Source organism: Vespa crabro, chromosome 24 (assembly GCF_910589235.1).
Source record: "Vespa crabro chromosome 24, iyVesCrab1.2, whole genome shotgun sequence".
Lineage (NCBI taxonomy): Eukaryota > Metazoa > Arthropoda > Insecta > Hymenoptera > Vespidae > Vespa > Vespa crabro.
Genome location: NC_060978.1, coordinates 1,334,587 through 1,362,086, shown reverse-complemented (window position 1 = coordinate 1,362,086; position 27,500 = coordinate 1,334,587). Strand labels below are relative to the sequence as shown.

The following is a 27,500-nucleotide window of genomic DNA, read 5'->3' as shown; positions in this document are numbered from 1 at the left end:
TTTTTGTCGATCTTTGTATTTATATCTATTAACGTGAAAGAAATTAATCGATAACGAGATATTTACGCGTCGTCGTAAAAGGGAAAGGAAAAAAAAAATAAAAATGGAATTTTATTAATAGAAATGAATAAAAGAATGAAGAAAAGTACAGAAAGAAATGAAACTTTAATCGTCTTAATTATTCGTCTATATTGTTATCACTTTTTCGAACGACGATCTTTCAAGGATATTTTCTTTTTTCTTTTTTCTTTTTTTTTCTTTTTCTTAAATCACTTTCAAACTACAGTACAGTAAACACAGTTCGAATATCAGTATGATCAAATCGTAATTGAATGGTTTAACGATAAAATTTATAAATGTTACGATTACGAAGCATGAAAGGAGAAACAAAAATAAATAAATAAATAAAATAAATAAATAAATAAATAAATAAATGAAAGAAGAAGAATCGTATCGATAAAGCCTGTAATTACGATCGACGTCGATAAAAGGAACGATAAATTCACCGCAAAGAATTTTGTGTTGAATTATAGACGAAAGCAAAAAAAAAAAAAAAAGAAAAGAAAAGAAAAAAGAAATGGAAAAAGAAAAAAAAGAAATAAGAAATAAAATAAGAACAGAACAAAATAAACAAAATAAAATAAAATAGAATCGATTATATATCGTAATTTAACGTCACTCGTTCGTAGATTTGTCGGAGGTACATCGAAGGGGCTAGGAAAGGAATGGGAGGAGGAGGAGGAGGAGGAGGAGGAGGGAGGTGGCGGTTTTTTTAGAATAGCCGACGCGTTCTCATCACGGTGTCTCATGGGTTTCCGTATTACCGAGAAAAATTAACTCGTCATCGTGTATCGCGATGGGGATAAGTTATATTATGTATGTATATTATGTACGTATGTATGCATTTATGTGTAAGCTGTTCGTTGGGAGAGAACGCGCATCGAAATTGCGACATCAAGTGAATTTTAATGCGGAACGATTACGCAGCAGCGACGGTACGAGAGAGATTATATTCTTACATTTGTTCTTTTTTCTATTTCTTTCCTTTCTTCCCTTTCTTTCTTTTCTTTTCTTTTTTTCTCTTCTTTTTTTCTTTTTCTTTTTTCTTTTTTTATACGGATCGGAATACGCGTGTTATAGCCCCAATGATCGTGTACGCGAACATATTGTTATTTTTCTCCTCTTTTATTTTTTTTTTTTTTTTCTCTTTTCCTTCCAAATGACTTCGCCCTTACGTAATCCCGCGGATTTAGCCTTCCGCAATTGGTGAAACTTGGATGAAATTAAGAACAACCATTACGTATAATATAATAAGTGAAACACATGTGTATATATATATATTTATATATATATATATATAGATCCATACGTACGTATTTATATAGATCCATCTTTTAAAATCCTTAGCTTCGACTATAATAAATTTTCATTATTAAATCATCTTACGTTCACGCGCACGAATAGCTCGTATATTTCTCTGTCTCTCTCTCTCTCTCTCTCTCTCTCTCTCTATTTCTCTCTCTTTCTCTCTCTTTCTCACAGAGATACTTGGATCCCACTTGGCATCAAAGTGACGTAATTAAAATCGCGGTCGTTGCATAACGAGGCTCGTAACTCTCGTGGTCTTTTTGCTCCGACGCTGTCTCGTCTAGGAGAGGTGAAGATCATAGTAGCAGGAGGGGTGTAAAAAAGACGGAGGTGAGTTGAACGAAGAAAGAAGAAGAAGAGAAAGACAGATAGACAGAGACAGACAGAGAGAGAGAGAGAGAGAGAGAGGGAATCAGGACGATACATTTCACGGCGACGTTTTCGAAACGACAACGAGCCAAAACGTCGTCGTTGAGGATTCGCGAGTGGGCGGATAAGACGGTTTCCTTGAAACTCGATTATGCGCGCAGTCTCAGCTTTTATGCCAGCTGGGACGATGCCGAACGTACCCCGGCTGTTTCGTCACGCTCCTTCGCGCGCGTAAGCGGCCCAAAAAAAGAAAGAAATAAAGAAAGAATGAAAGAATGAAAGAATGAAAGAGAATGAGAGAGAGAGAGGAGATTCTGTACGCCCGCTACTCAGCATAATTCATTTTCTAGAACGATTGCATTCCTCATCTCTCTCTTTTTTTCTCTCTCTCTCTCTCTCTCTCTCTTTTTCTGTTCGCTTTCACATTATAATTTATTTCTATAATATTTTATCGACTCATCTGAACGCTCAAATTTATTCTAAATAATAAAACAAAAAATGTCGCTAAATATCCTATCAAATTAAAATCTACGATCGGGGTTTTTCGTCAAAGTGTTTTGTTTTTTGTTTTTTGTTTTTTCTCTTTCCTTTTACTCATCTTAATTTAAAACGAATTTAATGACGATTGAGAAAGAGAGAGAGAGAGAGAGAGAGAGAGAGAGAGAGAGAGAGAAAATGGCAATAAAATAAATTTGAACGAACATCGCAATCATCTAGATTATATTATAAAAAAGAAATGAAAAATAATAATTTTCGATCAATCTCTAATGTCACCTAAACGTCATATATAATTATTCATTTCCATTGAGTTTCATTATTAATTTTTAAATGATCCTCTCTTCATCATCTTTCTTTCATAATCATTCGTTATATCAATTAGATGATGTTAAATATATCGGATTATTCACGATTGCCAAACGTAACGTTTCCACATTGTTGTTAGGATCAACAGGTCCTGCATATTTCGAAATTCGAGGAAAAGACAAAAAAAGAAAAAAAAAAAAAAAAAAAAGCAAAGAAAAAAAAAGAAGAAAAAAAAAGAAAAACCAGAAAACAAAGAAAATAATCCTGTATAAATAATCTTGATACAGTACGAAAAGACAATGAATAAGAAGAAGGAAGAAATCCTCAGAGAATGTTGGAGGAGATATATTAAAGAGGAATTCTCTTAAGTTGGGACAGTAACGAGAGGGCTGGAGGAGAGGAGGTGGCAAAGAAACGTTTAAAGGATCGAATGACACTGGACGAACCGGTAGTGTCTCTTTGTGTATCTATACACACACACACACACACACATATATATATATATATATATTTATGTGTTCCCTTATGTGTACTTATGTGCGTGTACCGTGTGCACACATGACTACTGCGCTAACGCGCTACTGACGTGGGCCTTTAAACTTTAAAGGGACTCAAAGAAAACGTGGGATCTCGACCTTCCAAGAAGGCCACAAACGACAACGTATGGCATCGTGTCCTTTGTCGTTCGAGAAACGACAAAACGGATGGAATTCCTATCGGTAAATGGACGGGACCAAAAGGATGAGGGGTGGGGAGAGAGTGGGGCAGGGCTTCTTTAATGTTCTCGTGGAAATACGTAAACTCGTAGAATTTCAATGCAATGAAAAGAACTGAGAAATCTGATTAAAAAATCATCGACGCCAGCCGTTAAAAAAAAAAGCTTCTACCTTTGGTTTTTTTCCTTTTCATTTTTTTTTCTTTTCTTTTTTTTTTTTTTTTAATCCTTCTCAGAGATAAGTAATAATCATTCATCGATCTTATATCTAAATGAATTATAATGAATATATATCCATTTTTAACGTTATATTATTATAAAATTATATTCAATATTATTACTAGTAAAGATTATATTACTATACGAAATGAGTTTTTAATTTTAATTATACGAATATAGATTTATACGCGCATATATATACATATATATATATATTTCATCTATATTCGTATCAATTTTATCTGTAAAAGGTGATCTAAGGATATTGACGAAAAAAAGAAAAAAAAAAAGAAAGAAGAAAAAAGAAAAAAAGAAAATCGGCCGACTTAATCGGGTCATTCTCGAATACGAGTTTTTATATCTCTCTCTCTCTCTCTCTCTCTCTCTCTCTCTCTCTCTCTCTCTCTAGAATATCTTTAGATTGAACAGTTGGAGATAAAAAAAAACACAAAGATTACTTATTATATCTATCCATTGAATGACATTTTCAACAAGTTCGTTTGATAAAGAAATATTTTTTTTCAATTCATAAATTATTTATCAAATCGAATCATTCAAAAATTATTTATTTTTTTATCTGTAAATTACAAACGCGGACAAGTATTCATCGGCAAGAAAGAGACAGAAAAAGAGAAAGACAGACAGACAAACAGACAGAGAGTGAGAGAGAGAGAGAGAGAGAGAGAGAAAGAGAAACTGTGTTATGATTTTGACATTTACCTAAATTCATTAAATTTAAATGTAGGATAATATTGATACGATCGATATCGAACGATCAGAAATATAGCTGCCATAGAGGTTTACCGCACGATAAACTATCTTGCGATGGTTGGAGACCACACTACTACCAGGAAGTCTGGGTTGAATCAAAGCCATCGGTGGATAGGTAGCGATCGAGAAATTTCGATAGGAAATTTCAAGAGGAACGATGATCATCGATGCTTACCGAAGAGAAAGAGAAAGAGAAAGAGAGAGAGAGAGAGAGAGAGAGAGAGAGAGAGAGAATCGATCGTAATCGATCAGTAGAGGTTTAAGAAAAGACAGAAGAAGAAGAAGTAGAAGAGGATGGATGGATAGATAGATGGAAGAGTATGTACAGATAAAAAGTGAAACAAAGATAGATAGAGAATAAGAGACAGAGAGAGAGAGAGAGAGAGATAAATAAATATATATATATATAGATAAATAGAGGGAGAGAAAAAGAGAGAGAGAGAGAGAGAATGTGTGTATGTGTGTGTGTGTGTGTGTGTGTGTGTGTGTGTGTGTATCGTAACATTTGTGGGAAGTTTGGAATCCACGCGACCGCGTGTTTCAAAGGGCGAGGCACACAGGGACGATCTCACAAAGGGCAAGCCGATCGCGTTTGCGAGCCAATGTTATGGTTATACAGAGGAGAATTGGTGGGTGGTTTCGGGAGGAGGAAGAACTATGAGTATAGGACTCCGTGAGGTTTAGATAGAACGGATGGATAAATCTTGGAAATAGGAAGGAAGCGGCGTTTCGAATCATTTGATCGATATCGCCGAAGGATATGCGAATTTCGTCGGGATATTGCCACGGGCACGATTTCGTTTCTCTTTGTTACCATCTATCGTTTATTTACGATGGACGATTGGAACGCGGAACTCACGAAACGATTGGCTCCTTCTTAATGATTAGATTATGTTCCACGAACTATCCCAATGCTTTACGTATATCTTCTTTTATTTATTTTTCTTCTGATGAAGTAAAAGAAGAAGAAGAAGAAGAAGCAGACGTTCAGAAAGTTATTCTCTAACGATTTAACATTTAATATATCGTTATTTTCCTCTTCGATTCAATGACGAGAACGAAGGTACACGAACGAGAAATAATAAATAAATAAATAAATAAATAAAGAAAGAAAGAAAGAAAGAAAGGAAGGAAGAAAAAAGTAGATAAAACAAAAATTGTCGACAGAGAGAAGGGGAGGGTGATTTTTTATAAGATAAAATTTGAGATCTCGTAAACGTGAAAATAGAAACGATAGACAACTTTTTACTCGAGACTTCTTATCCCCTCCACTTATTCTCCATTGAAACGTCCAAAAATTTGTCACCGAAAAGTACTATTGTAGAGAGAGAGAGAGAGAGAGAGAGAGAGAGAGAGAGAGAGAGAGAGAAAGAGAGAGAGATAGGGGGGTGGGGTTTGTTAAAGAAAGATAGGACGAAAAAGATAGACAAACTTGACAGAGAGAGAGAGAGAGAGAGAGAGAGAGAGAGAGAGAGAGACACACACACACACACACATACCCACATACATTTCTCTTTCGTTACGGAAATATCTGGTAAAAATCCAAGATACGTCTACGACTTTGGATAGCTTCTTTGCGAAAAATGCGAGCCGGCACACGATGAAACGGTTAATTTATCAAAAGAAATTAAACCCTCTCATTGTTTCGCTCTGGGCTGAGCGAGCGAGCGAGCGAGCGAACGAACGAACGAATGAACGAATGAACGAACGAACGTACGTACGTACGTACGAATGAACGGCCAAGGGGACCGAAACTTTTTAATTAAATTTCCGGAACGTTCGTTCCCGTTCTGCCGAGCGTCGAAGACTTTAACGCGAGTCCTCGGTGTTTTCTCTTTCTATTTCTATCTCTTTCTCTCTCTTTCATTCTGTTTTACTCTCGACTTTTCTCTTCTTCGTTCTCTCATTTTCTTTCTCTTCATCTCTCTGCTCCTCTCTCTCTCTCTCTCTCTCTCTCTCATAAAACACCACCCACGGTTACAATGATTCGATGCCGAGGACTTTTATTATCTTCCAAGTTCTAGTTTTATCTTCGATATAAAGCTCGGTAAATAAGGTTGCAACGTAAATACGAGGTGTATCATCGGTGACGCATCCTACCAACGTTTAAGATCCAACGTTGCTCCGATTACTATACTGTGTAATGAACGATCAGATTAGGTATATATACATACATACATACGTACATACATATATACATATATATTGGATATTAGTATAGTACTATAAAAACAAATACGTAAATACATATGTAAACATTCTCTCTCTCTCTCTCTCTCTCTCTCTCTCTCTCTCTCTCTCTCTTTCTTTCTCTCTCTATACATATATATGCCTTTTATTAAGTATACGTACACGTACACATACATAGAGAACATTTTCCTAATCCATTGAACGTGTTTATGCATTATATCGTTTGCCTATATTGACTTCACGTTTTTTCACTTTAATTATCGACTTTCGTTCTTTTTTCTTTTTTTTTCTTTTTCTTTTTCTTTTATAAATCGTATTACCCGAGTCTTTGACGAAATTAAGAAGAAAAACAAAAAAAAAAAAAAAAAAGAAAAAGGAAAAAAAAAAACAAAAGAAAACAAAAGAAAAAGTTTAGAAAGTTTCGCCATTAAAGTCATACACGTCCTTGACTGTTTCTTCCTCTCCCTTCCTCCCATCATCTTCTACCGTGAACTTTACGAAATTTTTTTTTACGATATTCTCAAGGAGATACGTATTTTCACGATAAAGAAAAAGAAACAAACAAAAAAAAAAGAAAAGAAAAGAAAAGAAATTATACGAAACAGAGTATCCTTATTGATATCGAAGTAATGACATTAAAAAAAAAAAAAAAAAAAAAAAAAAAAAAACAAAGAAAAAAATAACGATCGAGAGTTAAACGTCTCTTTCGATGTTACTTTAAATAAAGCTTATTTATTTTCAAGGACGCGCACTCTCTTATCTTCGAGCGCACAATCTTACTTACTCACGCGTTTTCTTTCTTTCTTTCTTTCTTTTTTCTTTCTCTTTTTCTTTTTTTTTTCTTCCTTCTTCCCCTCGACCTCTCACTTTATTTATATTTTTTTTTACTTCCCATCGACGTACGATTATCGTCAAATATTGATACAAACCGCGCCTCTTCTTATCTCGAGAATTCACCACTAAAGGTTATGTGATGCAGTTGCCATGTGATAACTATAAAGCAGATGGTCGTTCGAAAGGAAGAGGAGGGAAGGAAGGGGAGAGGAAAAAGAACTAAAAAAAAAAAAAAAAAAAAAAAAGAAAAAAGAAAAAAAAAAAGAAAAAAAAAAGAAAGAAATAAAAAAGAACATAAAAAACGATTTCGAAGCTTTATTGAAAAGCGTTCGATAAACTCTATTTCCTTCTCCCCCCCTCCCCCCTCTCTCGCTCTCTCCTTTTTTATTTCATTGAAATGCATGCGTATCACAGGAGTGCGTTGAGCGCGCGTGCGCACCAACAACCAACCACCCCCCGTCCACCCATCCACCCCTTCCCCTCCCACCCGAGAGCTTTTCCATTAAGCATTACGAACACGGGGAACGTCGTTATCACCGTTTCCGTATCCGGAATTTCAATTTGCAGGCAGCTTTATCGTTTCCGAGAGAAGCATAGTTGCTCGGATCTACTCGCGATCGACTCGGGACAACGATGACGTCGACGTCGACGACGACGACGACGACGACGACGACGACGACGACGACGACGACGACGACGAAGACGAAGACGACGATGACGACAGTGTTGTTATCCGAGAGGTTTTCCCCCCTGTGCTCCTGTGGGACCACTCTGGAACGGAAACGGTTTTCATTTCTCTTCGAGCTTCCCTTTATCTCCCTCTTCCTCCTTTTTCATCTTTCCTCTCTCTCTCTCTCTCTCTCTCTCTCTCTCTCTCTGCGTGTTTCTTTCTTTCTTTTTCTCACCTTTCCTTTCTCTCTCATCGTCAGGACTCCATTCACGTTTGAGAAAATCCAATTCGCTCCTCGTAAACTGACCCCTCTTCAGTTTCGTTGTTTCCCATATCGAGAAAGAAGAAGGACGAAGAAGAAGGACGAAGAAGAAAGAAAGAAGTTGAAGAAGAAGTAAAAGATGAAAAAGATGAAGAAGAAGAAGAAGAAAAATGGAAATGAAAATGTTTTCCTTCGTCTTTCTTAGACGTATACCTTTTTACTTCCTATGTATATATATATGTTATCAAGAAATAGAGCTGAGACGAATCCAACCCGATCTTTTCTCGTTCTGATAACAGCCATACGCTATTCTAAGCGAACTATTTCTTGAACTATTTCTCTCTTTACTTTTTCAACAGTAACGTATAGTTATCTCTATCTGTCTCTCTCTCTCTCTCTCTCTCTCTATATATATATATATATATATATATATATATATATATATATACATATATATTCTTTGAAATTTCTGGAAAAGCTCCTACGGTCCTGGTCGAATCTTCGATTTTGTGGTTACTTCGTTCGTTCGAGAAAATTGCTTCCGACGAATCGGGGGAATTACATTCGACCGAGTTACCACAGAGGTGTCTCCTATTCGAGACTCGAAAAGGGTTGCGTCCTTCCTTCCTTCCTTCCTTCCTTCCTGCCACTTCGTCCTTCCTTCCTTCGACTACCCATCCTTCTTCCTTTCTGTCGATTCTATTCTTCTTCTTCTTCTTCTTTGTTTTTCTTTTTATTTTATTTTATTTTATTTTCCTTTCTCTCTCTCTCTCTCTCTCTCTCTTTTTCTCTCTCTTTCTTCACCCCTCACCCCAGCCCATTCATTCCATCCACACTCAATAGATATATCTTACGGGTATACAGTTGTGCGCAAAAAAGAAAAAAGAAAAAAAAAAGAAAAAAAAAAAAAAGAAAAAAGAATAAAAAAAGAAAGAAAAAAGGAAACAAGAAAGATGAGGAGAGAAGGACAAGAAGTAGGAGAAGGGGAGGGAAGGGGTGGATGGTGGAGCAATGAAAAAGCACCTTGGTTATATCGTGGAAGCTTATCGTCGTATGTACGTCGTTTTATACTGCTATTGACCCTTCTTTATTTCTCTCTCTCTCTCTCTCTCTCTCTCTCTCTCTCTCTCTCTCTCTCTCTCTCTCTCTCTCTCTCTCTTTCATACATACACATATACACATATAGACATACTCACATAGACATACTCTTTCACTCTATTTTCCGTGCCAAGAAGGAGCACAGCCAAGCGCGCGTCAGAGAAAAAAAAATATTACCCCGATTATCAAGTTTATACAAGATTTTTGACATAAACGTAGGGAGATAGCTAGGTAGGTAGGTAGATAGGTAGGTAGGTAGGTAGGTAGGTAGGTAGGTAGGTAGCTAGATAGATAGGTAGTAGGTAGGTAGGTAGATAGGTAAGCAAGAGAACTCACTCTGGTATCGCTGAGTAACGTACCTGAAAATCGTTTCATACTCAGAGTTATAACTCTCCTTAACGACTTCTCTCTTAGTTATATAGAGTTAGGTTAGTTATAGTAATATATATATATATATATATATATATATATATATATATATATATATATATGCGCGCGCGCATTGTTAAGAGAGTGGCCAGGTCACTTTATCCAGTAGAGAGAAAAAGTTCTTTCTTGGAATTTGATCTAATCGACATAGTAACATAATCTTAATAATGCGTTTGTTTGTTTGTTTGTGCGCACCTGTAATATAAGTGTGATTATAAAGAAAGAAAATAAGAAGGAATGATAGAAGGCAACGAGCAAATATATATGAACGCGGAATTAATTAAAAGTTCACTGGCTCGATTATAATAATTACACGTATTATCTCGAAACATGTCGGATAAAGTTGATGTTCCTTGGTTGGCATAGAGAGTGTATATTACCACCGACTCGACGTGTGTAACTCCCGTATGAATATTAAAAAGGAAACCGTCATTACGATATATCATTCTCGTATTAGTCACATGAAAAAAGAGAGACCAAGAAAAAGTGAGAAAGAAAGAGAAAGAGAAAGAGAAAGAGAAAGAGAAAGAGAGAGAGATACAGAGCGCGCGTGTTCAAAAGGTATTTAAAATGTGCGGCGAGCCTTGACGAATGTCCGATTGGACCCTTAAGTCAACGTAAAAAAATATTTTATTTAGAGATAATGTCTAATGAATACATACATACACATAAGTGTAAACATATACTATATACTATATATATATATATGTATATACATATACACGTATATACAACGTATGCATTTATACATGGATTGTATAAACTTAAGGATTTTTTTTCTTTTTTTTTTTCTCTTTATTATAACTATGTACATAAATACCCAATAAGAGAGGAAAATTTTAATTTCAATTTATTTCCTTGCACTCATTTTTTATTCGATTCTAACGCGTCGACAATTCTAAGCATCGAGTAAATATATGCAATATCCTTCTTTTTTTTTTTTCTTTTTTTTTTTTTTCTTTTTTTTTTTTTTAACGATACTTATTATCTAATAAGAACAATTCGTAAGTGGAATAAAACTAAGAGAAGTGATAAATATTGTCAAATAAGGAATTAATTCCTTCGAGTAATATATTATCGTATATCGTTGTAGATTAGATACGATTTGTATTGGAGTAAAAGAAGAAAAAAAGAAAATTATGAATTAGTTTGAATATAAAAAAATTTTAATAAAGAATCTCATCGTATTTATTTATTTCCTTTCATTTCATATCTTGAATCGGTCTCATAAGTATTACTAGTTTGTATACGAAGAAAAAGAAAGAGAGAAAGAGAGAAAGAGAGAGAGAGAGAGAGAGAAACAAAAAAAAAAGAAAAGAAAAGATTATTCCGGAGGGGTTACAAAAAAAAAAAAAAAAATATGTGATAAAAACGATTCGATTCGAATAAGAATTGACGTTTCATTTTATTTTATTTATTTATTTTTTCATTCCTTTCAAATGCGAAATAGATGATTACGAAACTTTAAAAAGAGTTAATAATAAACGAAGAAAAAATTAAATGGACACTGAAAGAAGAAGAGAGACTTAATTGCCATAGTGAGAAAAGCTCAGACCAGGTTGCCTGCTCCGAGTATTTTCACGTATATGTATATATGTATATACATATATATACATATATATAATATATATATGTATATACAACCTCCTACAATGCATACAGGCCAGAGAATAAATAGAATAGCTTTCGCGTGTAACGTGAATGCAACGGCGGCAAGCTTAATCGCGGTTGGTTGCCGTGCGTGCACGCTCGGCTACGTGCGTGAACGTACCAACGTTCGTGTATTTATACGAGAGAAAGAGAGAGAGAGAGAGAGAGAGAGAGAGAGAGAGATGTTATCGAGATCGGTGAAAAAGGTCCACTGTGTCCCCCCTTCCCATCCCTAACCATCCCTATACTATCCTATCCTATATCGCTCACGAGGAAATGGGCTCTCTCTCACTATCGAAAATACCGACGAGAATCTACGATACCCATCCACGGGGGATAGCTCTATTTGCAATTTTTTCTTTTTTTTTTTTCCTTTTCTTTTTTTTTTCCTTTTTTCTTTTGACTCCTCTCTTTTTTCTTCTTCTTCTTTTTCTTCTTTTTTCCTTCTTTTTTCTTTTTTTTTGTCCTTTTTCTTTTATTTTTCTTTCTCTTTGCATCGAGACGTGACATCGAGTTCAAAAAAGTATGTCATCGTTCTATTATCAATCAAAAAGAAAATAGAAAAGTTAAGGATTTTGAGATGGAGTAAAGGATAGGAGAGAGAGAGAGAGAGAGGGAGAGAGAGAAGTGCAAGCCTTTCTTTTCTTTTTTCTTCTTTTTCCCTTTTTATGATTAATTCCTTTCGTTTATCGATAACAACGATTGATCATAGGTAATTCGAATTGTCATATATGTTTTTTTTTTTTTTCTTTCTTTTCTTTTTCTTTCTGATAACCGGTTGCCGACTAGATTGCACGAGTAGGTCATTAATATTGGAATTTTTTCGTTTCACGATTACGTAGGATATACGATACGATTCTTAAGTACATAGATAAAGGAAGCTCGAGAAAAAGAAAAGAGAGAGAGAGAGAGAGAGAGACAGAGACAGAGAGCAAAGAAAATGAAGAAGAAAAAGCTCGATATAATATCAATTTAGAATTAGAGAGATAAGGATCGGTAATAGTATCTGTCATTAAGGAGTAACGTTGGGATGGACGAATGAGTAAAATGTGAAATGAAAATAAAAATAAGGAAAATGAAAGAAAGGAAAAAAGAAAAAGAAAAAGAAGAAGAAGAAGAAGAAGAAGAAGAAGAAGAAGAAGAAGAAGAAGAAACGATATTTTTCTATTGATATTTCTTCTTAATGCATAATTCTTCGTCTTCTTTCCTCTTCCACCTTTTTCTTTTCTTTCCTTCCTCTCTCTCTCTCTCTCTCTCTCTTTTTTTTTCTTTTTTTTTCTTTTTTTATTATAACATATTTTCAACAAGAAAGATATCGAGAAGTAAGGCCCGGGGTTTGGATTGCTGCAACGAGAAAAGGGTTCGACGAACTTTGTCGCGATGCCACGGTAGAAACGTGAAGTTTTTCTTTCTCTCTTTCTCTCTCTCCCTCTCTCTCTCTCTCTCTCTCTCTCTCTCTCTCTGTCTACGTATATGTGTGTTGTTTTTCATTTTTTCGTTTTTACTTATTTCCTTTTCTTTCCTTTTCTTTTTTTTTTTCTCCCTCGGTTCGCAAGTTATCGGGAACGAACTATATCATCGTAGTAGTCGAGCTTAAAGAGCGGTTTAACGGCAAGTGGGACGCAAGACGTAAGAGCAGAGAGCAAAGAGAGAGAGAGAGAGAGAGAGAGAGAGAGAGAGTACGAGCGCAAAACGCATGCGCTCTTCCACCCGGCAACCGACAAATCAAATATTAACATCCTCTTAATGCCGCACGCTCGGCTATAAAACCAATGTAAAACGATTCTGAGAGTCGTCGAGACTACTACGAGAGAAGAGAAAGAGAAAGAGAAAGAGAAAGAGAAAGAAAGAACGAAAGAACGAAAGAAAGAGACAAAGAAAAAGAGAGAGAGAGAGAGAGAGAGAGAGAGAGAGAGAGAGAACGAAAGAAAGAGAAAGAGACAGAGAAAGAGAGAAAGGGAGGGAGAGAGGGAGAGAGAGAGAGGGAGAGAGAGAATGAAGAGAGAAAGGAAAAAAAAAAGAAAGAGAGAGCCGAGAGAGCCGGCGATAGGGCAATCAAGAAAATGAAATCCCGGATAGCGAGGCGATTTAATCGTTAGTCCACCTGATCGCCGAATGTACGCGGTCGTGCGCGCGCGCGCGCGTGTAACCAGCCACTGAGGGAGAAGAGAGAGAAAGAGAAAGAGGGAGAGAGAGAGAGAGAGAGAAATAGGGGTGGTCGAGGGTTGGCTAGGTCTGCCTAGGGGATAGCTACACGGGATAGCGACGCGTGCGCGCGCTCCGTTTCATCGATCGATTCATCATCATCGTATTCTCTCTCTCTCTCTCTCTCTCTCTCTCTCTCTTTCTCTCTCTTTCTCTTGGTCTTTCTCTTTCTCTCTTTCTCACTCTCTCTTTTACATTCACGAAACTACGAATCGACTTTATTCCATTTTTCTTCTTTTTCTTCTTCTTCTTTTTCTTCTTCTTCTTCTTCATTTTCTTTTTCTCTTTTCCTTCTCATTTTTCTATTTCTTTCTTTTTCGATTTATCATTTACAAGAATACCGAATCATTTTCATCTCTATCCAATTGTGTTCGCATCCTTCTTGCATTCTAACACCATTTTCTTTACTTTTACTTTACTTTTCTTTTCCAACCAACTCCCCCCACCCCCTTGGCCCCCATTCTTTCGTTTTTGATCCTTCCTTCTATCGATTCTCGTTTTCCATCTTAGAATGTCATTTTTCTTCTCGTCGAATCGAATCGAATCGATGAGAACAGAATAGAACTGAACTGAACTGAACCGAATCGAATCGAATCGAATCGAATCGAATCGAACCGAACGTTCATTATCGTATTGCATTTAACATTAATAATACATTTATTATATTCGTTGTTTTATCATACGATAGACATTAAAAGAACGCGTTATAAGTATTACGAATATTCTTTTATTCAAATCGTATCTAATGAAAAATTAGATAGATAAAATCGATATATAATACTGGTTGATTATTTCGAATCATTTCGATCGAATTCTACGAAGAGAATTTGATTTTCCAAGAATCAGATAGAGATAGAGATATATAAATAGATATATGGATAGAGATAGAGATAGTGAGAGATAGAGAAAGAGAGAAGCCACTGTTGCTAGGCGGTTGAATTGCAGTCTTCTCTCTTTCTCTATCTATCTCTCTCTCTCTCTCTCTCTCTCTCTCTCTCTCTCTCTCTCTCTCTCTCTCTCTCTCTCTCTCTCTCTCTCTGGTGCTACACTTTCTATTCGCACACAAGTTCATATATACATATTTGTATCACACATACAAATGCAAACACACATACGCACACATACACAAAGACACAGAGAGAGAAAGAGAGAGAGAGAGAGAGAGAAAGATATATAGACAAATATAAATATCTATATACACACATATGTATGTATGTATATATATATATATATATATATGCGTTATGAAGCAATGCACGAGCGATTCTAATTTTTTCACAAGCATCGCTTATATAGATGGAAAAAACACGAAAATAATGCGATGAATAGGAAGATTGAAAATTTTACATTCTCGCCCGTCGGCGATGGTGGAAGCGACGACGGCACAAGCTGTGGCAAGCGGTGGCGGCAATGGCGGCTGCGTTGAGCGCGCGTAAATCCATCAAATTTTCGGCGGAAACCCCCGGCGCGATATTAGATTATGAGCCGCGTCGATGGGACGCGAAATGACGCTTCAGCTACCTACGCTAACGTTTTCATCGCAAATTTATCGAGGCAATAATTCGCGAACTGCGAAATACGCGGCGTCCACCACCGCTGCAATACACTGCCACCCTGCCATCATCACGTGTTAACCACCATGGATATTTGTTTTGTTTCTTATATATCATACATACGTAACTATTACCATCCACCGATGATAGTGATAATATATATATATATAGTGTGTGTGTGTGTGTGTGTGTGTGTGTGTGTGTGTTTATGTGAGTATATATATTTTTGTTTTTGTTTTGTTTTGTTTCGATTAATCATTAAATAATAAATCAAATAAAAAAAAAAAAATTTTCACTTTTTATTTCTTCCCTTTAAAAATATTCTAAATTGGAATTATGGATATCTATATCGGTGGTATAATACTATGTATCAATCATTTGTCCCATTCTTTTTTATTCGTAAAGTACGAGTACGTGAAATTTCAAAAAGATAGGAGCCAAATCGATTTTCATTCTGGCATTCCATAAACATTGATGCTTCTTTTTTTTTTTCAAATTCGTCACTCGGTCGACGAATATACGACGTGTAAACGGGCCAAAAAACGATTGTGATATATATATATATATATATATATATATATATATATATATATATTGTGATATATCATCATGTGATATATATATATATATACATATATTTTTTTTTCTTTTTGTATATTTCATATCTTATATGAATGTAAGAATATTCGATATACGAATATAATGAATTTTATAATATACGTAGATGATATCGATATCAATGATTCTTTATATATATATATATATATATTTAATTATTTTTTTATATATATAAATATATAAAAAAATAATTTATATATATAAATTTACGTCCGTAAAATCGTATAATTGAATAAAGCTGACATTTCGCAGTATAATCGTATGAAGTCTTATTAAATATCGCGTATTATATTTTAAGAACAGAATCATTTTCTACTCACCGATGGCCGTTTCGGGAACGTTCCGTTAGTCTGCAACAGAAAGGATAATAATAATATAAAAGATAATTATAATCTGACGTTTATCTGGGATATTGTTTTCGCGGATAGAAGTACAAAAAAAAAAAAGAAAGAAAGGAAGAAAGAAAGAAAGAAGAAATTGTTTAAAAAATGAAAAGGTGCATTTAATTCACAAGCAATGGCGAAAGTCTTTTAAGACAAAGTATCTATAAAAAGAGATCTTTTAAATGAAAAAAAAAAAAAAAAAAAAAAAAATCGAATTATCGTCCAACGAATTCGATTAAAATTTCATCTTATGTCTGATATATATTAGGAGAGTATTTCTAAAAAAAAAAAAAAAGAGAGAGAGAGAGAGATCGTTTTCACCACGCGTGCGTACGAACACGATCGTAGTGATAATATTTATCTACGTGCATAGAAAAAAAAAAAAGAGAATATATATATATATATATATATATATATATATATATATACATAAAAGGAAAAAGGACAGACAAATAGAAAAGAAATCGCGTATTAACGCGAGGAATTTGAAAAAGCAAATTGCAAAAATTAATTGAAATTGTCCGGCGGTTAAGTTTCTCTCTTTTTCCAATCCTGCGTCCTCAATCCTCCCTGTCCCCTTCCCACCACCTCCTCCTCCTCCTCCCCTCCCCCCCCCCGCTCAAATCACCACCATCTCTCTCTTCTCTCTAGGACTTTAACGATCGAGTCTCGTTCGTTTCGAAACTTTAACGCACGAACGGAATTTTTCTATTATTTCAGGAAGTAAAATACAACGGGACATTTAAACACGCGATAATAGTATAACCCGTGCAAATATTTTCACTCGTAGGAAATATACTTAAATTCCAAACGACATTTTTTTCCCTCCCTCCCTCCCCCTCCCCCACACTCTCCCGTATGCGGAAATTAGGGGAGAAAAAAAAAGCAAAAGAAAACAAAAGAGAGAGAGAGAGAGAGAGAGAGAGAGAGAAATTCCAATTTTATCTCTCGCAAAAAAAAAAAACGATGCACACGAAATGGATAAACGACTTTGTTGTTCGTTTAAAGTTAGCACAAGTTATTGCACAATCGAAGAACGTTTTTTTCTTTTTTTTTTTTTTTTTTTTCGAGTTTTGTTATTAATAAATAAAATCTAAATCGACAAATAAAATCGTTATTAAATGGAATGATTTTTTTTTTTTTTTACTGAACGTACAATCTGTAGGAAAAAATATGTAAACATATACACTAGCGCGCGCGTAAATATTATATACATATACGTATTAAACGTATTTTTATTACTATATATTTTTGTAATTATTTACTTATTAGTATATTTTTTTTTCTTTTTATTTATTTATTTATCATTATTATTATTATTATTATTATTATTATTATTTATTCGTAGGAAAAATCTAAGATACAAATCTGATAATAATTCTGATGCGTTCTAACGTAATTAAATGCAGAAAAATATATTATATTTACGTGTCTGTTTGAACACATGTTCAAAAGGTTTTAAAATCTCCTTTACCATCTCACCTACATCAAACTCGATCCCTCCCTCTTTCCCCGCTCGCTCGATCCATTCGAATTCGAATTTTCGAAGTGGGACATCGTACAAATAATGCCGCGAATAAGCGACAAACGTGCCCGAACCTGGCAACGTTTTTCTAGACGCACAAGATCTTTCCCAACGGAAACGTGCTCCGAATTCATAAACGCTCTCTTTCTCGACGATATTTTCCTTTGCATGCTTGTGCTTGCACGCTTCCGAAAGGAGGGAGGATTATTCGGCCACGAAGCCGGGAAGAACTCAAAAGGACCATTGAAAATCTTGAAAGTTCGACAAAATTTTCACGACAATACTTGGATAACGATAACGAATTTTTATAAATCATTATAAATATTTAATAGGATAAACGTGAAGTATTTTACGGTTGTAACAAAAAAAAGAAAAAAGCAAAAGAAGAAAAAACAAAAGAAAGTAGAAATAAAAGCGTCCTTTCAGTTTTACCAATCCTTGGTATTATTTTTTGAAAGAGAAAATTATCATTCGTGCATTTATCTTTATCGATTATTACGTAATCTAATGATAATTATGCAGAAAAAAATACGAAGAGACAATGTGAACAATGTAGCCTTTCGATAAAACGATTGTTTTCACGCGTAACTTCCTCTATTATTTGTTTTTCGTTCTATACGAGGAGACTTTTGAAAGGTTCGTAAATGAGAAAGAAAGGAGACAAAAAGAGTCGGGGGGAGGGAAAAATAAAAACAATAACAGACAAGAAAAAAAAAAAGAAAAAGAAATAAAATAAAGCATTGCCAAAGAGAAATAATTGAAAAATAATATAAAACAATATCACTTATATCCCAAATCGTGATCTAATTTTCTCTTTCGCTATATAATAGATTTTCTAAGTTCTTTCACGTACGAGGAAGACATTAAGTTAGTATTATCCAATAATACCTCCTTCTATTTATCCCTATATTTATCCCTCGTGCACTTTTATAATGTCACAAAGTTTGAAGGAAAAAAAAAAAAAGAAAGAAAGCAAAAAAAAAAAGAAAAAGAAAAAAAGAATTAGAAAAGAAGCGATCTTCGATCAACCACCCCTGTTGTGTTAAACCACATTGAAAAGCTTCAAGATCGGTCGGTAGAGCATGCGAAAACTATACCACGTATGTATGTATGTACGTACGTACGTAAATACGTACTTTCTTCCTCTTTCGATAAACGCGTATCCGCCTTTTATTTATAGTGCTAAAACCCGCTGGTTGCTATGCGCGTAGAACCACCTCGGTCGAAGTTAAAACGATGCACGACGCCCTCCTCCTTCCACCTCCACCTTCACCTCCTCCACCACCACCATCACCACTTCCTTCCTCCAGCTCAACCTTCTCCACCTCCACCTCCTCCACTACTACTGCCACCAACATCACCATCACCACCTCCACTACATATGTACATTACCACCCTCTCTTCTTCCTTATGGTTGTCGGGCCCGTCGTTCTGCTACGTCGAATGTAATAGAAATTTATTTACATACGAACGAAGCAAATTTCTCTCTCTCTCTCTTTCTCGTATAAACGATCGATCAACATAAATATAACGCGGGAAGAGTATAAAAAAAAAAAGGAAAAAGAAGTACGAAAGAGAAAAGGGTCAAAAGTATTGTAGGTAACAAGTTATTCAGACGAAAGAGATACACACACACACACACACACACACACATATATATATATATATATACATGTACACGTACACACCCATTCCCTCTTTTACCCCATCGATAAAATAAAAATATAATCCATGAGTAACTAGGTAGATTCAATGCTCCCTCCTCCTTAATCTTTTTTTTCTCTCTCACTTTTATGGATACAATTATTAACGAAAGAGATACGAAGAAACTGTAACTTCCTCTTTTCTCTTTTCAATTTTTTGTTTTTACACAAATGTCATCTTATCGTCCTATCATTTAAATATATACGCAGAGAAAAGAAATATATATTCCTGAAGAGGGGAGGATGGAAGGTGGAGGAAGAGTGGGAGGAAGAAGGTTGATAAGAAAATTTTCACAGATGTAAATGTAACTTACTTCGACAATACAATCAGATGATCTCTCCGTGTGTTATCTGTCTCTGATCCGTGGTATCGAAAAGAGACGAAGGGCGCTTCTTTTTTTTTCTTTTCTTTTCTGTTCTTTTTTTAGAGGGTAAAGAAGATCCGTCTCGAGTGAAAGGAGAACGGTCGGGAGGGGTGGGGGGGGTGAGGGGGGCGGGTCGTCTCCGGATGTTAAGAAAGCGCGACACGTGTTTGGTAAAGAAGGAAGCCCGTAGTCGTTTGTTTGTTCCTGACCTCGACTAACGCGTAAGATGCGAAAGGAAGGAGGTCAGATGGGAATGGGATTTGGGATGGGATGGGGTGAAGTCAGCTGAGGTGGGAGAAAGTTGAACGAAAGATTCCTTTTTCTGAGCGTCGTCCAAGAATCTCATGTTCCTTCTCCTCCTCCTCCTCCTCCACCAACTCCTTCTCTCGTTATCGTTCATTATTATTTGTGAACGCACCGTGCGCTCTTTTCAATTTTTACGCGACAAACGATTCCTTTTTCTTCTTTTCTTTTTTCTTTTCTCCTTTTTTTTTTTGTTTCTTTTTTTTTTTTTTTTTTTTTTTTTGTTTCTTTTTTTCATTTGCAAATCATCAAAAAACGACGATCCTACAAAATTGATAAAATAATAGATATTTTATTCGCATGTAATACGTATATATGTATCTATGTATGTTTGCATGTATATGTGTGTGTATGTATGTATGTATGTATGTATATATGTATGTATGTATGTATGTATGTATAAGATAATAAATGTATAACTACGTATATATATATATATATATATATATATATATATCTGTAGATATGAGTAAAAGAGATGGAAGGAAAAAAAATTAATAATAATAATAATAATAATAATAATAATAATAATAATAATAATAATAATAATAATAATGATAATAATAATAAAAGGAGAAAGAAGAAAAATATGGCTGGTACCTCGATCGATTTTTTCATTTATTTTTTTATGTATACGTACGTGTAGGGAGAATACGCGTTGTCTATCATTAAATATACGTAGAAAAAAAAAAGGATGAAAGAAGAAAAAAGGAAAAAAAAAAGAAAAAAAAAAAGAAAAGAACGGAAAAGGATGCCTGGTACCTCGATCGAATTTTTTTTTCTTTTTTTTTTTTTTCTTTTTTTTTTTTTATTAATTTATTTATACACAGGGGAATGGATATGTCCCCAGGAAATGTGTACGTCAGGATTTTTATGGAATCTAACGATTTTTCTTTTTTTCTTTTTTTCTTTTTTTCTTTTTTTTTTTTCTTTTTTTTTTTTTTTTGTTATAGAAAAACGTCGGAACGAATACTCATCGTATATTCTCAATTAGATTTGAATTTAACCAACCATCCCCTTTTAAAAAGTTTTAAACGTTAACGCGGTTAATAAAGCGAAAAATCAATTTGAGAGAGGATCTTTTAATTGTCTCTTTATGAATTTATCTTCTTTATTTTCTTTTCTTTCCTGTTTTTTTTCTTTTTTTTTTTTTTTTTGTTTTTTTTTCCTTTTAATTAATTCGTAGTCAATAGTTCAATAGAGGAGAAGAAAAAATGCATTTCGAGTTTAAGATCGAAAAGAGAACATCTATTCGTTCCATTGAAATATTCAAAATGTTTTATCTATCCGTCCGTGCACAAACGACAGTAATAAAATCTTTGCTCGATGTATGTACATCGAAAAAAATTCAGGAGTAACGTCGTCCGAATGTCTATTCCTATGAACACGTTGTATATATATATATATATATATATATATATATATATATATATATATATATATCGGTAACAAAATTATTACTCAACTCTATTTATTTAAAAATAATTTGACCGAAGAAGTCGTCGTGTATGATTACTTTTGATTTAAATCAGAGGAGACGGACATTTTTATCCATTAATATGATTTTTGTTTTCATCTCTTTTTTTCCCATTCCCCTTTCCTTTTTTTTTTCTCCATTCTTTTTTTCTCTCTTTCGTATTTTCCTACGGGAATATTTACAATCCGAAATGTATTCCGTCCCCCAATCCCGGTTGCTTCGTTAGAATAATTCTTCGGCAGGAATGACAGTCGAAGAATATCGTCAGATTACGACCGGGGATTCACGGACGGGAAAAAAAAGAAAAAAAAAGAAAAAAAAAGAAAAAAAAAAAATAATTCTCGATGTAACAAACCGAGCGATGATTTTATTACGCTCGTCCGAGGAACGACGACGCAGGCACACATTTTGGAATATTTTGAAATGAACCGCAAGAGATTTGTTGTTTATTAATTTATGAAATTCGAAATACATTTCCTTTTCTTTTCTCTTTTCTTTTTATTATTTTTTTTTTTTTTCGAACTATTATGGCTTACATATTTATAAAAAGAAGAAGAAGAAGAAGAAAACAAAAAGAGACAAACAGTACGATCGTAAAGATAATCGTCGAATGATCGTTCGAACGCGATAACACTCAGTTTTATCCCCCATGTATGGCCCAACCCCATTGACAAAAGATATAAGTCGAAAAATGAATGAATTTTCTTAACTTAGTTATCTATCTTTGTTCCTCTCATCACCCTAATCTCATCCCCCCGGTTTTCCATTACTAAAACGAAATTGACGGGATCTCTGGATCTTTTTCTTTTTTTTCCTCGAAAATATCACTTAGATCTCTGCGATAATCCTGATGGACACTTTTACCGTTTGGGACAACTCTCTACGTATATAAACTTAAATGTATATCGCTACATATACATTTACAATACATACAATATGTATTGTTATATATACGTGTATTGTGTATGTATACATATATACGTATGTATGTACGTATGTATGTATATAAAAGGGATGAAAGAAAAATAGTTGATACATAATGATCATTATCTTCGTCAGAGGGAAATGCTCTTTTCTTATTTGAAAAGTCTCTCTCTCTCTCTCTCTCTCTCTCTCTCTCTCTCTTCACACAAATACATACAAACACACGCATAGAGACATACATGCAAAGTTACACGAACGAACTAACACAATGTTCCGACCGTCGTCCCCTAATAATCGCGCTAATCGTCGGCGCGTGAAACGGAACTCCGAAAGGAGAGAGAGAGAGAGAGAGAGAGAGAGAGAGAGAGAGAGAGAGAGAGAGACATGGATGTAGAAGTGAAAGGAGGGCGGTCTGATGCGCGTCGAATTTCATGCTCTCGTCGTTTATCCGTCAGGAAAATCAACGTCGCTCGTACGTACACAAAGGCGAATAAGGGAGGAGAAGAAGAGGGAGGGGGCAGGGGAGGAGAGGAAACGAAGAAGGAAGAGAAGAAGGAGGAGGAGGAGGAGAGGGAGGAGTCCCAAAAGCTCGTTTTCGATCGACATTCTGAACGTTCGTTTCGTTTCGTTTCGTTTCGTTTCGTTTCGTTTCGTTTAGTTTCAGTTTCACGGTTAACTGGAGTGGAGTAGTGTATTTCGCTTTTCGACGATACGAAAAGAAAATCAAAAGTAGTAACAGCTGTCAATCGAACGCGGGGGTGACATACTTTTCGATCGTTTTTCAACGACGTCGATCGAGGACCGTCGTTTCAAGGGTTTGAGGAGAGAAGGAGGAGGAGGAGGAGAGTTGATGGGACGGGAGGTGCCGACCGGCTCCCTGTCCGTCTGTCCGTCCGTCTGTCTGTCTGTCTGTCTTTCAACCTTTTTCCTCCTCTCGCCCATCACCCCTTCTTTGAAGTTCGCCAATCCAGACGCGAAAACAACGATCAGACCGATAACGATCTACCAAAAAAAAAAAAAAAAAAAAAACGTTTCTCGGAATTGACGCCATCCGCAGCCCATTGTCGTTAGGGAAAAAGAAAAAAGGCAAAAAAAGAAAAAGGAAGAAAAAAGAAAAAAAAAGGGAGAAAAGAAAAAACACTTCTTTTTCTTTTTTTTTTTTTTTTTTGTTTGTTTACGAACACGTTCCTACGAGTAAAAATTCTTCTATAGTAATCTTCTACTTTTGTTAACTCTTTCCTATTTTATATCTATTATTTGCAAAAGAGAGAGAGAGAGAGAGAGAGAGAAAGAGAGAATGATGATGACAAGGAATGAATCGCGAATAATTATTTTCATTTATATGTGATTCATTTATATGTGTATATATATATATATAATTAAGTTAATTAAGAAAAAAAATAGAAAAAGAAAAAGAAAAAAAGGAGAGTAATTATTTTCACTTATAAATAATATACATACATATATATATATTAAAACAGTAAAGATTACATAAAGAAAAATAAATTTCGCATCGTATGAATTTACATTTTTATTTATTTATTTATTTATTTATTTATTTATTCAATCTTTTAATTTTCGTAAAAATCGAATCTATTGTTTGTTCGCGTGCTTATATATTTGAGTTAACGATATATGTCTATCGATCATTATCTTTTCCCGTCTACGCGATATATAATTAAATAATTCAATAATTACCAAATAAAACACGTAATTATATTAAGAGAAATCTAATAGAATACGAGAGAGAAGAGAGAAAGAGAATATGAAGAGTGAGAGAATGTGTATGTGTGTGTATGAGAGAAAGAGAGAGAAAGAGAGAGAACAGAAATTTCCTCGTTTTATCTACAATTAAACGTGATAATAATATAAACAAAAATAATATCATTGATTATTTGATCCATTAATTGAATATACATATATATATATATATATATATATATATATATATATATATATAACATTCTACTCTTTCTTACTCTCTCTCTCTCTCACTCTCTCACTCTCTCTCTTTCTCTCTAAACTAAATCCGTTAGCTATTTTCATAAAAGGAATAGAAACATTCGGTTTCCGTCGGGTCCGTTAGATCTCGATCGAATTTCCATTTTCGATCGACAATATAACAGACTAATCGAGTTTTCGTCTTTACGTAATAGTAGTAAGTAATAGTAACAGTAGTAATAGTAATAGTAATAATAGTAGTAATAGTAATAATAGTAGTGAATTTATCCATTCTCCTCTTCCTCACACACACACACACACATACCTCCCTCTCTCTCTCTCTCTCTCACACACAACTCTTCCTTTTTTTGCCTTCCGTTCTTCCTTCCGTTCTCTTGTATATCCCTCTTAACGCTTGTTCACTTTTTCTCGCTCACTCTTTAGTATCAGCCACAGAGAGAAAATAATCGGAAAGAATTGTACTACGTACTAAACGTACGTATGGTACGCGTCTACCTCTTTTTTCTTTTCTTTTTTTTTTTTTTTTTTTCTTTTTTGTTTACATACACGTAAATAATATTATACGTATACGCAGAAATCTAGAATATATTTCCGCGTGTAGAAACGCGTTTGATAATGCTATTGTCGTTGTTGTCTCCGTCGTTACGACCGTGACTTGGATGGATAACACTGGTCCGTTCGTCGTACCCGTTGAATCGTATCGTTTCTGATCTTTCACCGATTCCGTGATTGTCTCTTTTGCTCGTTAAAAAAAGGAAAAAAAAAAAAAGAAAAAAAAAAAACAAAAAACAAAATAAAGAAAAGAGAAAAACAAGAGAGATAGAATGATTTTCCTTCGAACTATAGTGAACGGACGTTAAAGTTTTAACACGATTGTCGTTGAGTAAGGGAGACATCGACAAAAAAAAAAAAAAAAAGAGAAAAAGAATAGGAAAGAAAACAAAAAGGGATGGAAAAAAATGGGAACAATAAAAAAAAAAAGAAAAAGAAAAGAAATAATTAAAAATGAAAAAGAAAGAAAGGAAGAAAGAAAGAAAGAAAGAGGAAAAGAGATATTCTTTTCTACGTGTATACTCTGGAAAAAAAAAAAAGAAAACTCATCGTGAGTTCGTTCCCGTACCATAACTTCTCTCTTTCTCGTTTCTTTTTTCTTCACCGTTTTTGGCTCTTCTTTCGGTGGTTTTTATGGTTGACGGAAAAAGAGAAGGAAGGAAGGAAGGAAGGAAGGAAAGAAAGAAAGAAAGAAAGAAAGAAAACGAAAGAGAGAGAGAGAGAGAGAAAGAAAGAGAGAACTGCATAGTATTTCTCTCAAGGTACGTTGAAAACGAGGCAAATCTCTGGAGGCTAGAAAAACGTAAAGAAAAGGAAGAAAGAAAGAAAGAAAGAAAGAATGAAAGAAAGAAAGAAAGAAAGAAAGAAAAATAAAAAAAAAAAGAAATAAAAAAGAGAGAGAGGGGAAAAGATACACGGCAAAGTGCCATTAGCAAAATTGCCGGAGCAAAAGTCCGACTTGCGAAGGAAAAAGAGAGAGAGAGAGAGAGAGAGAGAGAGAGAGAGAGAGAGAGAGAGAGAGAATAATAAAAGAAAGAGGGAGAAGGAGAAAGAGAGAAAGAGAGAGAGGGAGAGACAGATAGATAGATAGTCTGAAGAAACTGACGATGTCGAGGATTGAAGGAGACGCTGATGTCCTGTCCTTATCCGTTCGCGGGAAAAGACACGAATCTTTATCTTTATCTTTCTATGATATATAGAAACTTAAAGAACTTCAAACGTTGCCGCCTACGCTATTCCAATTGAACAGAGAATGAAATCATACGAACAATAAAATACAATGCAATCAATAACGATAACAATAATAAAAATAGTACAACAAAATACAATCAATCAAAGTTTATTTCAATCTATATCGACAACTATTAAAACTCAGGATTCTATTCCTTTCATCGTCTTCGTCTTCGTCTTCGTCCTTTTTTGCCCCTCCCCCTCCTCGCCTCTCCTCTCCTCTTTCATTTTATTTAAATTTTTTTTACCCTTTCTTTTTCTTCTTCATTCACTTCTTCTTTCTTCTTCTTCTTCTTCTTCTTCTACTTCTTTTTGTTTTTTTTTTTTTTTCTTGAGGACGAAAAGAATATGAGAACGAGACGAGGATGTCGAGAGGACAATGAAGACCATCGAGTTTACGGAGAATCGAGCTAACGACGAATGAGAAAAAAAATGAGAGAGAGAGAGAGAGAGAGAGAGAGAGAGAGAGAGAGAGGAAAGAGAGAAAGAAAAGATAGTGTTCGTCTTGTCCTCATCCTCTGTCCTCGGTCCTCGTCCTCGTCCTCGACCTCGACCTCGGTTAAGGTTATGACTCCGAACGATCTTTGATCGTCGTTAACTCGAGAAGAACCAACGAAGAATCTTTTTTCTTTCATTATCTCAGCAACAAGGTGCTGATATAATAAATGTTCAATAAAAGTGTGCATGATATATAATATGTATATATATATATATATATTTTTTTTTTTTTTTTTTTATCAGGCCGATCCACGTTTTCTTGCCATTTTTGTTTGTTCCTTGTTTTTATTTCTTCGAAGTACGAAAAAAAAAAAAGAAAAAAAAAAGAAAAGAAAAAAAATGATCATCATTATCACCATCAAACGTATTTGAATCTTATTAAATAAATTCTCCTGGACTTCTTTTATTTTCTCTTTCTTTTCTTTTCTCTTTTGTTCTCTTCTTTTTCTATTTAATTCTTTCTTTTTTCTTTGAATTTTTAATGTTTAATTTTTTTTCCTCTTTTTCTTTTTTTTTTAAATCCCCCACCCCAACCCTCAATTAGAACCGTTATAACACCTGACAGATTCATTAAACGTTCGTTTGTTTATCAAGATACACTGGATAAATGAATAATATAATTAATTGGTTAATTAATTATAAGACAAGCACAATTATTTTTACGTTGTTTAGAACAATTAAGAAACTTTTTAATTCCATTATCGGTTGGCAATCTTAAGGAAAAAATTTACGATCGCATCGGAAATTCGAATATCGTTTGCATTAATACTACAATTATTTTACAAACAATTATAACTTACATATATATATATATATATATATA

At 34.5% G+C, this 27,500-nt stretch overlaps 1 protein-coding gene across 10 annotated transcripts in view; it reads right to left on the bottom strand.

The window, feature by feature from the left end:
* LOC124432253 (growth factor receptor-bound protein 14-like) overlaps positions 1 to 27,500 on the bottom strand; it is a 414,015-nt gene that overhangs the window by 153,292 nt on the left and 233,223 nt on the right. For all 10 annotated transcript variants that reach the window (XM_046981009.1, XM_046981011.1, XM_046981008.1 and 7 more), the window contains one exon: positions 16,076 to 16,105. In XM_046981009.1, the coding sequence (XP_046836965.1) occupies positions 16,076 to 16,105 (30 nt within the window). The remainder of the gene's footprint in view (positions 1 to 16,075; positions 16,106 to 27,500) is intronic.